Source organism: Loa loa, assembly GCF_000183805.2.
Source record: "Loa loa unplaced genomic scaffold supercont3.45, whole genome shotgun sequence".
Classification (NCBI taxonomy): domain Eukaryota; kingdom Metazoa; phylum Nematoda; class Chromadorea; order Rhabditida; family Onchocercidae; genus Loa; species Loa loa.
In genome coordinates, this window is record NW_018108225.1 from 135,356 (window position 1) to 150,920 (window position 15,565).

Consider the following 15,565-nt stretch of genomic DNA (forward strand, 5'->3'; position numbering starts at 1 on the left):
GATATATATATATATATATATATATATATATATATATATATATATATATATATGATTGCGAATGTTCTTATGCTTGATAGTTTGCCTTAAGAATTATTGAGACTAAATTATTATCAGTTTAATTAGTTTCGAAAATCTTAGAGAGGTGGGCGCAGGTAATTAATTTGCTTCAATCGGTGAAATTCGAAATTCTAAACAATTCTACATACAAAAATTACTTGAATACATGAACAAGTATTTAAAAAACTTGAGAAAAATTTAAGTTTAAGAAAAAAAATTGTTTGAAATTTAAGCATTAATTCCCATTTTATGATATAACTCTATCCTTTACAGTATCAAATTTGTTGGCCGATATTACAATAGCGCCCTCAATCAGTATCTTTTCTTCTATTAAACGGATATTTCCACTGATAGCATAGAAAATGCAAGTTTAGAGGAATTTTCGAATAGTCAGTATAAGTGCACCAGTGATTCATCTTTTTCCAATCAATGATTCATCCTTACCCAATGACTACGAAAATCTTTTTAAAACTATTTGATAAATTTTCTGCATCCCATAAGAAATATGAATTAATTAAAAGATTATCTTCGCACATACTTCTTGCTTTACTCTTTCAAACATTCAATGCAGGAAGTGTATGCATTTCTATCATTCAAACTTCCAAATGTTTGAGAGATCGGGAATGGAGGTAGAAAGCGGGAGGAGGATGAGGTGCTAGATGTTATTTTGGTCAATTAGACGAGCAGTAATAAAATGGAATTAGTTGATAGTAATGTTCCTGTTTGCTGTTCCGTATTTTTCATTTCCTGTCCCTAAAAATGTTTGGCTTGAAATAGACGTCTTACACTGGCATAACTGATCTCTGGATCTCGTTGCTATTACGGATGTTGTTGTTGTTGTTGCTGTTGATAGTTATCCATTGACACATCCTGTACAACCACTACATCTCTATGGTCGCAATGGTTCGCGAATCCTTTTGGTAAATCTTTTGGTCAAAACAAATATATTACTTGATATTACTTGACTTTGGTCACCAAAGTGAAGTTTTCAGATGGTCAGGTGAAAGGACCAGTGGTTACCAATAGCTAAAAATAATCTGTCATTATCTGTTAGAATTGTGATGAATTTTCGATATCGTCGAAAAATATTTCAAGCATGAAAGATTGACAAATCACTCAACTGAATCCATCAATTCAGTATTGTGTTCATTTTTACAATTTCGAAAAATACATTTCCATCTATTCTCTTACCTATTAATTGACCTCTCTTTTCGGTATTGCACATTGAATCCTTTTGATGTGAATCAAAATTCCGTTCCTAATGCCATTATAATCAACTTATTTGTCAAATCACCTCTCCACCCTCCAAAACTTTCCTCGCCCTTTATCTTCTTTAATCTTCCAATCTTCTGGTCTCTCTTCTATCCAATAGTACGGGAATCCTTGCTTTATCATAAAAATGTGTTTTGTAAATAATGATAGTTTTTTGTTACTTTGTTTCATAATATCTAAATGCAAAAAATTCGGATAAAATACAAAGTCACCTTTTTCTGTCCACCATACTATATGTAAGCAAAAAATTGTTCTCATCTAGACGAATCCTAAAAGATTCTTGATGAATTGCATTCTTCTATATCTTCATATTCTAATAATTTATTCATTTCTAATTGTAATGGATATTCGACACTTACTATCCCATATTTATCATTGTTATCATTACTTTCATTTATCCTTATAATAACTGCGCTGATGTTACTTTTATTATTATCATAATCTCATTACATCTTTGTTATCCGACAAGTGACTAATAATGTTTGACACCTTGTTGGATTGTATAGAAATGCCCTTTTTAAGCTCTTAGCATTTCTGTAAATGTCATTAATCTCCAAAGAAGATCTCCAATCCATTCTTATTCTCTACAAGACTATCCTAAATTAAGGCATTCCAATTGCTCAATATAATATGAAAGATTCGTACAATGAAGTTTGCAAGTTATTAATTGATTTAATTAGTTTGAATGCAACCTTGGATTATTAAGTTTGAATTACCTCTTGTTTGAATTATTGTCTCTACCTTCTTTATATTATTTCCAGTTTCTAGTAGTATCAGCCATGCAGAAATGGTTTCACTGCAACTAGATTGTAATTTAAGTGCGAATCGTTCATTGTTGGATTCGTTAATTTCGAGCCCAGCAAAAAAAACAGATCATGTTGCTGGCGAACGACACGTGCAAATATTTATGAAGCAGTTATTATGTGCACTGAAATGCATGCACGACAGGAAGATTGCTCACTTGGATATCAGACCTGAAGTAATTCTTTTACAAGATGATCATCTTCAGCTGGCTGATTTTGGCCAAAGCAGGTAGAGTTTTGAAAATTAATTTTATTTTTGAGACATTTTTCAGAAAATAAAATATTTATGACTTTTAAAAGTTGATATTTTTGGGTCCACGGGAGCTAATTCAAAATTCACTTTCGATACTTTAAAGAATTCCAATTATTAAATATGTGCCATATCAACTAAATGATTCAATATAATGGGATGCTGTCTGTCGGATATTGTAAAATTAGAAAATAAATATTTTCTTTAAAAGTCATATCTTCCACAGATCGAACTTTTTTTTAAACCAGTCTCGTACCATATATTCCCTTTTATTTGTTTCTCTAACGGTAAAAATGATGTTAATTAAATTCTTTTCTTAACTTTTACATTGGTAATAGTAGCATACTTATACTAATAGTGGCCAGAATTTTCTATCATCAGCTTATCAGATATTTCTGTCGCAGAAGTGATCGTTTCAATGTGCACCAATCCAACTGAAAGACTGATGTTGTAGGATACGGTAATAAATAATCAGCTGAAGTATTAGCTGTTTCGAAATAACTAGAAATCATTTACTAGAAAGTAGAAATATCAGTATCAGTTGGAACACGAAAGGAATTATGGAATATATCGTTCAAAGGAATTCAATTTATTATTTTTTCTAGAAAATTTTTAATGGAAAACATTTTAAACTGAAAAAGAAAGAAGTTATTTTATCTTCTTAAGGTCTATATTTCTGTGTCGCTTATTACAAGTGCTTGTAAAAGGATTTAACGTATAATATTTACTGCTTTTATTTTGCCAAGTAAATGTCATAAATTCCAGGCGGTTGATACGTGGTAAAGTTATAGCCAACATAATGGGCAGCCCGGAATTTGTTTCACCAGAAATTGCAGCCGGTATTCCGGTTACACTTGCTTCTGATTTATGGAGTATCGGTACTCTCACTTATGTTTTGTAAGTTTGATCAATAATATTTATAGTTTACTCTTTTTTTTGGTAATATCCGAGTCAATAATCTAATACGGTTAGCTTCTTTTTGGTAATATAGATCACATTTAATATCTTTTCAGGCTCTCCGGCATTTCGCCATTCCTTGGTGACAATGATACGGAAACGGTGCGAAATGTTATCCTAGGCAACTATACACTTGATACTGAAGAATTCAACCAAATTTCCAGTGATGCCAAAGATTTTATTTCGAAACTGCTAGTTCTTGATCCATGGTATTGTGTCTATGACTTTTAGAAGAACTATATAATTTTACAGTGGTTTTATTTACTCACTAACTTTGTATCAACTGTATTAACTCATTTCATTGATTGATTGATCTATCAACATGATCTTTGCAGTGGTCGTCTAAATGTTGACCAAGCGCTGCGTCATCCGTGGCTTTCGAAAGAATTCTTGGAAAATGCTCCAGTAACGTCGGAATGTTTGCGAGAATTCAAATATAAGCACAAATGGCTGGTAACTTTTTAAAATAATCGATCATAAAAATGATTTAATAAGCAATTTGAATGTTAAATGTCCCTAGAAATCTTCTAATTAGTATTAGATATGTCATCATCATCATCAATTATCATCATCAATCATCAATCATTATATCATCATGGCTAGACTTCTGCGAACGAAAGCTTGGGAAGGGCTCTGCCCACGCTTGCTGCAAAAGCTATATATTGAATGAGGTTAGAATAACCTCCTCGGTGGATTTTGTAGGTGAAGTACAGTGTGCGCAGAACTGGCCCTACCTTTACTTTTAAGGTTCATCTACCAAGACCTAATGAGTTAGGACGGTGACAGTGAAGTTCTCAGACGAGAGACTGTATCAGAGTATTCTTCTTTTCAATTGGAGACTTTACAGGGCTAGAAGGATTCCATCTGCCCGGGTTAAGAGTTAGAGTTGTCCTTTTACTAGCATGGTTAGCGGGAGGGTAATAAGCCCATCTTACCCGTGATCCTTCAACTGAGACCTGTCTGGTATGAGAGACCCACCGAAGGTTTAACCATCTCCTGCATACTTTACAACCTCTCTCTCGCGATAAGGGGTATGCGTGGAGAAGATGCATATTAATGTTAAAAAATGATATGATTACTTTCTGATAGCACTAATTAATTGGCGCTTCGATATTAGAATATTTTTGATAAATAATTCAGGAAAGGCGGGTATTCGTTCAGCAAACTCCATCCGATCAATTAATGAGTATTGTACAGGTTAGTCAAACAATGTTTCTTACCTGTCAGTATAGAAATTATCGCGATTATCACGAAGTGGAATTAACTGATTGTATTAATAAGAGTTGTGATAATTTCCCCACCCACGTAATATTTGATTTTGTAGACGAAAAAAATTGTTGGTTGCAAGAAACACTTTTAGTTTCTTTCTCCTTTCTTTTTTTCTTTCTTTTTTATCTAAAGACATTTCTTTTTTATCTTAAGCATTTGAATTATTTTTCAAAGTTGAAGCTGTTTTTTAAAAAAAAAAGATCAAAATTTTAAGTCGTCCCAGTTCGAAGTTTTTTTTATCCTTCTTGAAATGAAATTTAATCTTTATTCTCTTGACTACATTTCCACTACCTTAACTTGAAAACATTTTGAGGTGATGATGTGTAAAATTTTTTAGTATTTGTTTTGTAAACAACTGCTGAAATTTCATCTCTTGACGTTTTTTCGAGTTCCTATCACAAAATTTTAGACTAATTGCATGTCTTTTTAAAATATACATAATGAATTGTTTTTCAAAAGTTTCCAAATTTTCTAGGCTCCCAATTTAAATCTGGTTGGTTCAAATTTGCCGCAACATATGCAAGGTTTAGCTCATAGTGAGCCCTACGATATTTACGATTATTTACGAATCAAAGATCATGTTTCACCACGTGATGTTATCTGCGAAAGTACATCGAAGCGACATCTGCAACCACAGAAGATGGATGAAATAAGATCTCGAAGGCTATTGCAGCAAAAATCGCAGGTTTCGGCAGATTTTTCCGATCACCCGGTAAGAATTTTGCAAAATTTACCTGAAGCTCTCAACTTTTAAAGCGAAGACGGGACAGAAATTGAGAGATTTGGAAATACAGTGAAGTGGGAAAAAGATAGAATTCAAGTGTTATTATTACTTTGTAACCTGAATCTTTTGGGCCACAAATTGATTCTTGTTCAGACCTAGCAGAACTCTTCTCCAGATTCTTAACTGTTACAAAAACCTTTACAAACAATGACTTATATTTGATGTGTTAAAACTAATAAAATACATTCATATTCAGGTAACATCTACTCTCTTAGGCTTGCAGAAGACGATTTAATTTTGAAGACCTTTTTCAATATTTAAATAGATTTTCTCTTCTCGGATCCCTAATTGTCGAGAGAGAGAGAGAGAGAGAGAGACGAAAGGAATAGAATCCTCCTAGAAGAAGCCAATCCGTCCTCCTGCTTTAAAAAAAAGTCCTCTCCTGTAGAATGAAAACAGGAACAATGACCATCTCTTTCCTGTTTCTACATCATGCTGTTTGGCTTAAGAAGCCGAAGAATTAATCAAATTTTTGAATTCCTGTAAACCTCTACCTTCCCTTAATATTTATCCATTTCAGATGTTACCTTTAGAGCTCGTTCACGGAGAGCATCGTGAAATTGAGGAAGAAATTGCAAATCGGATTTTATCAGACATTTCCGAAGAAACATCAATAACTGGTTCAGTAGTTTCACATGATGAACCAGAATCAACGCATAAAATATCTGAGGTGAGATGATTTCCATTTATAATTAGGGAATAAACCAATGCTTGTGAATGTATTTGTCTTGTTCCATGTCATAAAAATTTCCACCAAAGCATAACATTGCAGGAAAGATATTTTTTGAAAAAAAAAAATCATCAGGTATTCTGATGGCTTTTGGCCGTTTATTCTTCTCGTCTTATCATTCTTCCATAGCCAAGGACAAAGAAGTAAATTTTAGCGCTTTAAGAATTATTAAATATTAACGCTAGTTTGCTTTCACCATCCCCGAAATATGTCTAATCAGCAGTTTTCCTGCGTCATTTTCTTATTCTTAAACTTCTAAATGATAAGACTTTTAGGAACTATTCCTAAAAGAACTAAAGGAATTTATCGCCAAATAACTCCAATCTTATTTAAATTTATCAAACATCTTTTTGATCAGTGAGAAAGCGGATATTATCGGGTTATCAATTTGTTACTTTGAACAAATTTTTTAAAAAGATATTTAACCAACTTTACCTTTCGTTTTTCACTTTTCTCCACTTTACTCCAAAGCAGCTTTTCTGTTTTCCTCTACCCTAACTTACGAACTACTTCAAAACAAGAACTATTCCTTTTTCGTCTTCTATTATAGCAATTAATTTTTTAAGATTTCTGATGCTGAAAAACGGTGTAAAATATTTGTAATTATATTTGAACTTTAAATGTTTTCTTAAAGAAAATTGGAACTCTCAAAACTTTTTCAGTCTCGAAAACCGATTTTTCCAATTTTCAAAAAATACTTCATGTGGGAAGAAATTGTATTGCAAATTATGTGAAATTTACTATCTGTTTTTTGGTCATATTAGCTTTTCTGTCATCATACATTTTTTTTTTTTTATTAGAGACAAATGAGACAAACGAAAAGTCATAGTAAGTCATCTACTCCACAAGTGGAAGGGTTTTCATTGGATGGTACACCAGCTGCTTCACCAGTTGGAACAGGAAGTGCCGGCACATCGCTTCCGGAATGTTATTCTAATATTGATGTGGTATTTCTGTTTTATTTAGTGTTTGAGGTATGCATGATAGATCGTTGTGATGGAGCACGATTTACCTTAGTTTACGATACCGAGAGGACGTAATAATTCTTTTCCTGTACCTTACACGACGAATTCGAACGTTTTGAGAAGTAACGGATTTCTGTCTGGGTAACCAAAGACTGTACAAAAATTCTAAAGAGCGGATCCGGGAGGTACATGGACGAAGAAATATTCTAACAGTATCCTGGATCGAATGTTGAGTTCCATCGGGAAATTAAATAGAAAGATTTCCTAATTTTAAGATTTTAAAAAAGAAACCAGTTTGAGTGGAAGGTTGTTGTGGCAGTTCGACAAGAGAAATATGAAGATTGTAAAGGGAAATGGGGGGGGGGGGGGGGGTATGATATATTTGAAAGTTAATATTCCTATTGTTGATATTGTGGTATAAAAAAACGCTACTTATTCCGCCAGTTTACTTTTAAAACTTTCCCAATCAGATGGTTACTGAGCTACTGGTTTTGCAGTCTGATAAATTTTAATATCTTTCAACCATTAACACTCCCGAATTCACCACTCACTAGCATTTTAGAGTCAGCGACAATGAGACCTGATGATTAACGAGAAAAATTAGATTTTTAACATTCAATAAAATTTTAGTATCGACATCCAATACAGTTAGATCCGAGTATCCCGCCTGGAGCACCGCTTTTCCTCGAAGGACTCGAGCATCATCCTTTAGTACTTGAAGGTATTTTTATGCGAAATACAAATTCGAACAATTAAATATTTATTACCGGAGGATTTGAGGTAGGCAGGATCAGATGGGGACAAGAAAACAGAAATGAAGGGGTGATCTATAAGGCTGTTGTATTGCATTTTCTACGTTTTAAAATCATAAGAGTAAAATTTCAGATGTACTGTCGGATACACGAAGTCCACTCAGCTTGCCATCGTTGCCGGGCACAAAAAGTCCTGTACTGCTATCACCGATAAAAGAATATACCATGGGAGTAAGTCTCGCTTATTTTTAATCAAAAACTACAATTTCAAATCTTGATAATTATTGATTTAGTTAAAGTCAGTAAACTTTTCTTCAATGTTATTTCATTTATTTACTTAAATGAAATTATTCTTCCCTCGTTTAATTCCATTTATTTCCTATTATAAGTTAAAATTTATGTAAATTTTATAAAGAATCTTTGTTAGGTAGTAATTGCTACCAAGCAAGGGACAAAGGGGATTGCTGAAATCGCGATATCGACACCAGAAATTCTTGAAATAGAAAAAAGGCCTGAAAAGCAGAGGGCTAATGAAAGGACGCATGAAGACGAATTTGAAAATTTTATGAATGAAATTGAGAAGGCGAAAAAAAAGAGAAAGGAAGAGGTAAGCTTTCATTATATGATCAATGATAACCTATCGATTGGTACATCACCATTTAAGATTAATGTAAATTCTGTATTTAGACGTAAGCTTATCAATCGCTTTTCACGGACATTGAGCATAGGCATTCAAACATTCGAGGAGGTTTTTCCTGTTTTATTATGTAACCAATAAAGTTATAAATTTGGAATCCAAGAGAATTACAGCGTGAAGAAATGGAACGGTTACGTCCAAGGAACGTTTATGATGAGGAGATCGACTTTAGAAAGCCGGACACCGATGAGGATGAGTTTCCATGGGAAAGTCGATATCAGGTAACTGCTGCTAAAATCTTTAATTCGGATGATTAATGCTGGAGAAACAGAATAATTCCTGATATAGTTTTTAAAGTTCGGGAAATGTCTTCTCACCTTACACAAATTTTATCGATGAGTGTTTGGAAATTACATTTTTTTCATGCCAAATACCTATTTTTCTTGAGTTTATACTGTTGTTAAATTTGAGATTCCTTCCGGAAATTCATCCGAATACTTGTTTTACGGTTCTTGTGGTACTTTTGAGATAGTTTGAAACAAAATTGTGGATCTCAAATAATTTTTAATATCTCAAAGAAAAGGAATTATATTTCGGTTACATGTCGTAGAATTAACCGGAAAACGCTTTTACTAATCAATTGCTAATGCCCCAGATTGGTCCCGAAACACTTTTACTTGCAACACGTGGTGCAGGCTTCAATGCACGTGTCCGTGATTACCGACGGGAGTTATGGGGTGATGGTGCACCATTGGTAAATCAAGGATATCTCGGTTATCGAAATCAAGATATTACTGTAAGGGAAAGGAGGAGGTGCGGTGTAGTCTTATTTCCCTTTTTTTTCTGAATTTAATTTTTTGATGTCAATTTCTATCAAGTCAAAATGATTATTTGAGAATTTATGTGGTTATGTGATTCATTCACAGCTTCTTCAGATTCACTGATTTAATGCGTGAGGATGAAAATATCGCGAAATCAGTGGAGAATTTGGAACGCAGTATGCGTGGATCTCATCTTGGTGCTATAAGACGTATTCGCAGTGATATCAGCAAAGCAGTACCGGCAGCTTCCAGAGAAAATGGAAGTAAAAAATTATTTTTAAAAATTTTTAATTCCAGTTTTTGACATTTATATATATATATACTTTTGTCACTTACTTGAAAGGCATATCTTCAAAATAGATAGGAAAACTTTTCATTTTTCTAGCCTTCGGTGCTATTTTCCGGAACCGATTAAAGGATGTAGCATTTGTGGGAAACAAATGCACAGTGATATTTAAATGTGCAGTGGTTGGTAATCCACAACCAACTGTTGAATGGTTTTTTAATGGAAGTCTTGTTGTGGATGACCACAAACATAAGGTTTGCAAATTTTAACTTCTGTAATTCTTTACTTTAAATGGTTGATTATGTATTCATTGTTTTATTACTTTTATTTCAGATATTTTATGAGAACAGTCACTGTCAACTAGTAATCCAAATGACTGACATAACCGATCTTGGTGAATACTCTTGTATTGCGTCCAACGAACATGGTATTGATAGGACCATTGCTCGACTAATTGCAGGAGGTTGTTTGATCCGTCTGAAACCTGATTTTTCAATCTAGCATGTGCAATCAGAGCTGTGTGTTTAAATACATAAGCGAAAATTATCCCTCTGTCTTAGATACACCGGCGCCACCCGGTCGACCTGATATCGAGCTTTCATCGGACACGGAAGTGTTCATTACCTGGGAACCACCGCAGATGAGCCATTGTCTGGAATGTTTTATGTATAAATTGGAAGTTCGACCTGCAGGTAGCTATTGTTCTCGTTACTCTAAAATATATGGGAGAATTTAAGAATGATGAAGCATAAAAGACCTAACTTAGGGATGGACAAATTCTTTGTTATCAAAATTTCAACCTTCGATTTGAATTGAATCTATAATTTGCGGTTTAAACTTCTATTAATCTTCAAATCTTCAAAGGTTTTGAATTTAATCCTGGCTTAATTTTTAAATTAAGAAATTTCATGTTCTTTTTATTCAGGAGAAAATGATCATTTCTCGGAATGGCGTCTTATTTCGGATAAAATCGAAGATGAAGCAGCGATCGTTCGACACTTAACACCACAAGGCATCTATCAATTCCGAGTGATCGCTAAAAATGAATTCGGTTGGGGTATTCCATCATTGACATCTCGAATCATACAAACACATCCTAAAGGTTTATTTTAGTCGATATATTAATTTTATTAGAGACCAAAGCTCATCCTGACGAAATTCCTTATAAAATTCAAGATTTTAGATCAGTAAAGTAGTGGTGTAAGCTGAGCTTACATGCGTAAAAGTAATGCTTAGAAGTGATCTCAATAGATATGGTAATTAACAGATGATATTTATTCGAGTGGATATATAAAAGAGTTCCTATAAAGAAGTCTTTGAATCAATCATCTCCAGTCTTGGCTATCTCAATAACTCTTTTATGGATATCCGTATTTCATCGCTCATTTTCAGGTTCACCAAAACTACAAGTTGAAAAACTTCAAGGTCAGTGTCGTTTGTGTGTCATTTCGAAACCACCGCAGACACGGCTAATTTCAAAGTCTAAGAAGCTTGGTGAGATTACTGAGGAGGATGAAGAAAAGACTGAAGCAGAAGAAATTACTTCAAAAGAACAAACTCAGATTTTAACCTTGAATACTTCAGAAGATCCACAGAAACGCTTTCGGGTAGTTATTGATTTTGCTGTTTTTTGCTCGTATTCCGGTAGTTGGATTCTGTTTCAGTAAAAATCCAGTAAAAGTATTAAAAAATTAAAAGCTAAGATGATTAGTTCTTATAAACTGATCATAATTCTGATCTGCGTTGCTTGAATGTATTTTTATTTGGAAAATTTGAATTCAGAATTTGGAACTCAAAATTTTTTTAAAAAAAAATGTAAAGTTTAGCTCATTACTCCGATACCTCGTGGTCGATTCGGGGAAATTGCATTTGCCATCGATACGTTTCGAGAGTCAGACGCTGACTGTATGGCCAAAATTCGGAATATTAGCGTTGAAGGTGCTAATGGCACCATCGAATTCGAAGCCATGAAGGATTGTCAACAAGAGAATATTGCCCATCTGATAGCGGCTTATCAGCGGTAGGGTGTTGAAATTCTTCATTTAATCAAGAATTTACTTGTTAAATTTCCTAAGCGGCGAATTAATAATTAGAAATAATCTACACATGACTAATTTTTAGATTATTTCATGGTCTTAATAAGCAATCGAGTGATCAGATTATCTGATCAAATTTCGTAAAAGAAGAAAAAAAACTCTTTGCAGTAACATTTTAAATTCTAAAATAGTGTTGTCCTTATTTAATTTTAGGAGTGATCTATTGTTTCTGTTTGTGGAACGATATCAGGATGATATTTTTGAACGATTTACATGTCGTGATAATTATAATGAGGAGCAGATAAGTAGAGTTGTAGTACAAATAGCATCCGCTCTTCACTGGATTCATTTCAAAGGGTAGAGCTTTACTGCTTAAATTTTTAAAATGGAATGTGACATAAATGGTATTTTATAATGCTTTATAGTACAGTTATTTAGATTAATTACTTTATTTACTCAAATGTGAACATATTGCACGAACATAAGTGAACAGGTAGCGTTATTTTCAGTTACGTGCATATGGATGTACAAGCAACCAATGTTTTGTTCGCATCCCGTCAATCTTGGCAAATTAAACTTACCGACTTTGCTTCAGCGCAAAATATTGGTCATGAAATTAAACAACCATTAAAACCAAACCTGTACTGGACTTCACCAGAAATACTCCGTACAGACGGGAAAAAAACTCCTATCACAGCTCAGACAGATATTTGGAGTCTTGGTGTGATTACTTTCTGCTTGTAAGTAAACGTTTATATCGGATTTTCTTCTTCTCAAACAACGACAAATGCAAAAATTCATGTGTATTCTTTACGGAAAACCAAACTTTGAGAGAGCAGAGAATGCTTTTGAAAAGTAAGTTGAAAAGCGAAACTTAAAAATAGTCTGTCGCCTTTACGCCCAAACGTTGTGTGTTGATGTATGTATGTAAGGATAAATTAATTCAGACTGAGTGGATTCCATCCATTTGCTTCAACAGATGATTCGGACGATGAAATTAAGGAAAATACTATTTATCAGAAATGCAATCCAAATTTGATCCAAGTACAAGCAACGGAGGAATCGTTGAAATTCGTAACTTGGGCACTGAAGAAGGATCCGATGTAAGTTATATCTTTGAGTTGGCCTGATCTTACTTCATATTCTTGTTTAGCTCTCACTTCTCTCTCTTAGTTAATTATGAATAAATATTCAGCTTTTTAATCTTAAATTTGAATATGAGTTCCAGGAGACGTATGCGGACTGATGAAGCACTAACACATCGTTGGCTCAGTATGGATGCAGTAATGATACGTCGACGTGAAGTAGTCAACTACCCAAGTAGTCGACTTCGAAGAACGGCCATCTTGACGGCCAGTCATACTAAAGACAACCCGCCACCGATGACCCATTTAGTGCACCATTAATTGGAGATCTAAAAATTTTCTCTAACATTGTGCAATCGAAAAAATTGTGTTCACTTTAAAACTTGATAGATTCTTGAATTATAAAATCATTAAGCTCTTGATTTGGCATTATATATATTATGCATCCTATGGAACTATCCGGACTTCTATCATTTCAGGAAAAGTATTTCTGAGATTTCCACTGCGTTATTTGCTAATATTTTACTTCACTTTTTGAGATTTGCTTCTGTATCGGTATTTACGAACTTGCCAGTGAAAATAGATAATACTGTTTCAAGAAAAAAATCGGTTGAAAAATTCGTATTAGAATTAAAATAACTTTCATATTCTATCAATCATCCGTAGATTATTAGTGGATGTCTTAACTGATTGGTAGCAGTAGATCTTTTGCAGAATTCAGAATTCAATCGACCATGTCATGAGAAAGGAAACATAAAAAATGGATCATATCGCATAATTGTTGTCTAATCTTATTCATCATTGATCTTTCGTACTGCTTCATATGTCAGTTTGGTTTCAACTATTTCTTGTTTTCTTCTTTACTTATTTCCAAAACATTTTTGCATTGCTCGAAAACTGAATTTTTATTGTCTTGGTTGGAGAAACGAATGCGCCCTCGTTATTTGTTAATAAAGTCTAGCTGTAGTGCGAAAATTATTGTTTCTACAGAGTAAACAAACATTCAACAAATACGATAAGTCTTTCATGAAAATTTTAAATATTTGCTTCCTTACATACATTGATCTCAAAATTGGCAATGTATATGGGATACGATGAAAACAATTGAGCCTAGACTTGATCAAAATCACATCAAAATGTTTAGTTTCACAGGGAATTATCATTATTTTTTGTAGGACATACAAATTTTACCCGAAATTCTTCAAGAGAATAGTGGCGAGATGGCGAAGGAAACTATAAGACAGATATTACTGGATACTCAACTCAGTTGTTTCTAGTTATGAAATCATTCTATCTCAATCAACCATTGCTCATTATTACGTAGGAGACCAAGTTACCGTTTCGTTTATTAAATCCATTCATCGGAAGCTTTCGGATAATTTTTCCACTTCGCAGATTAATTCATTTGCATAAAGAGCATTGGTATTTTCTCTAAAAAAAGGAAAAAAAACGAAGAAATTATAAGGTTTCATCTAGTGAGTAAACGAGTTTGAAAAATTAGCCAATCATTTGATTGAAAGAAAAAAACATTGAAAATTTATGATGACCTGCTGGGTCATCCGATGTAACTTGCTGTTCGGCATTGATTAGATTATTTTATGAAAGATGACTGTGACACTATTTCCTAAATTACTTGCAGGCAATTTAGGTGTCTTGAAATCTAATATAATTTTTGCTAATTGAGCATTCATACCACTTTCAAATCTTTCTGAGATATGTGTTCTTAGATTAGGTATTGATTTGGATATTTTACCTTCTACGAGCCATGAGGAAATGCTGAACCTGACAGACATGTTAGGACCGAATCCATGAGTCAAAGAGATCCAGAGGATACCTTCTAATCACTTATAAATCTAATCTAATTATTTATTTGCAAGCACAAAAATTACTCTAATTACTTAATCACTTATAAAAATCAAGGGGTCTGAAATATAGCAAGTGACTTACAGGATGCAAAGATAGCATGATTCAGCTTAACAGTTGAAACAGAGAAGACCAATATTAGCAGCCAGTTATATGATCATCATCGATCGATAGATTAAGAAAATATTAGAAATCAGTCTGGGATATATCATCATAGGATATGTAATGACAGAAAACATCTTTGGATTATGTTTGATTGCCTTTTTTCTGTTTTACAAATTCTCTTTCATCACTAAAAGGCTAGTCAAAAGTTATTCACAGCAACAATGTCAACATAATTAGTTATGGTAAGATTTTTATCACCCAAAACTTTCTCATATTAACGTCACCAACACAAAATAGTTGTCAGTGATTATCATTTCTGCTATCTTCACCAAATCCATTCTTGTATTAATCATAAGGAAAATCAATTTCTGCCACTGTAACATGTTGATAGTGTTATCGGAATAATCAGCTGTTTATTTGTAATTACTGTCATTGTGAAAAATAAGCGTACTGATTCTTACTTCACATCATAAAGTTCCATTATTTATTATAACGATTTCCAAACTGCTTCCATAGTTAAGCACTACTAGCTGTGTTTCGATGAAATGAGGAATGAAAAAAATTGATAGCTAAATTCATCCTCCAACCCATTTGCGCCTTAGGCGGTAATTTTTCTGAAATCCAAATCACCAGTGGGAAGAATCCCAGTAAAGCGATGGATTTCTTCGCAACAAAAATTTTCTCTTTCATCGTCTTTCTTTCTTTCTTCTATTTTGCCTGAATGAATCGGACATTTCCTATAAAAAAAAAAGTGGAATTTGGAAAACTTCTCTTACCTTCTCCTGTTATTTTTTGCCGCTTGTTGGCAGTTCGTCAAGATATTTTTTCTAAGTTGGATTATAAGAGAGCGGAAGAGAGGGAGAGGGAGAGAGAGAGAGAGAGAGGAGGAC

General features: G+C 33.5%; 1 protein-coding gene across 1 annotated transcript; it reads left to right on the forward strand.

The window, feature by feature from the left end:
- Positions 1–2,119: 2,119 nt before the first annotated feature.
- On the forward strand, positions 2,120–13,028 carry LOAG_07187 (CAMK protein kinase; the record flags this gene model as incomplete). Its single annotated transcript, XM_020447362.1, has 24 exons — positions 2,120–2,364; positions 3,151–3,282; positions 3,399–3,551; positions 3,678–3,795; positions 4,483–4,539; positions 5,087–5,323; positions 5,916–6,065; positions 6,926–7,072; positions 7,721–7,811; positions 7,976–8,073; positions 8,270–8,449; positions 8,653–8,760; positions 9,135–9,292; positions 9,415–9,563; positions 9,686–9,840; positions 9,920–10,049; positions 10,147–10,278; positions 10,512–10,688; positions 10,979–11,193; positions 11,413–11,606; positions 11,836–11,979; positions 12,132–12,362; positions 12,570–12,725; positions 12,851–13,028. 24 exons carry the CDS (start codon positions 2,120–2,122, stop codon positions 13,026–13,028), a joined length of 3,735 nt encoding a protein of 1,244 aa, XP_020302398.1.
- Positions 13,029–15,565: the final 2,537 nt, after the last annotated feature.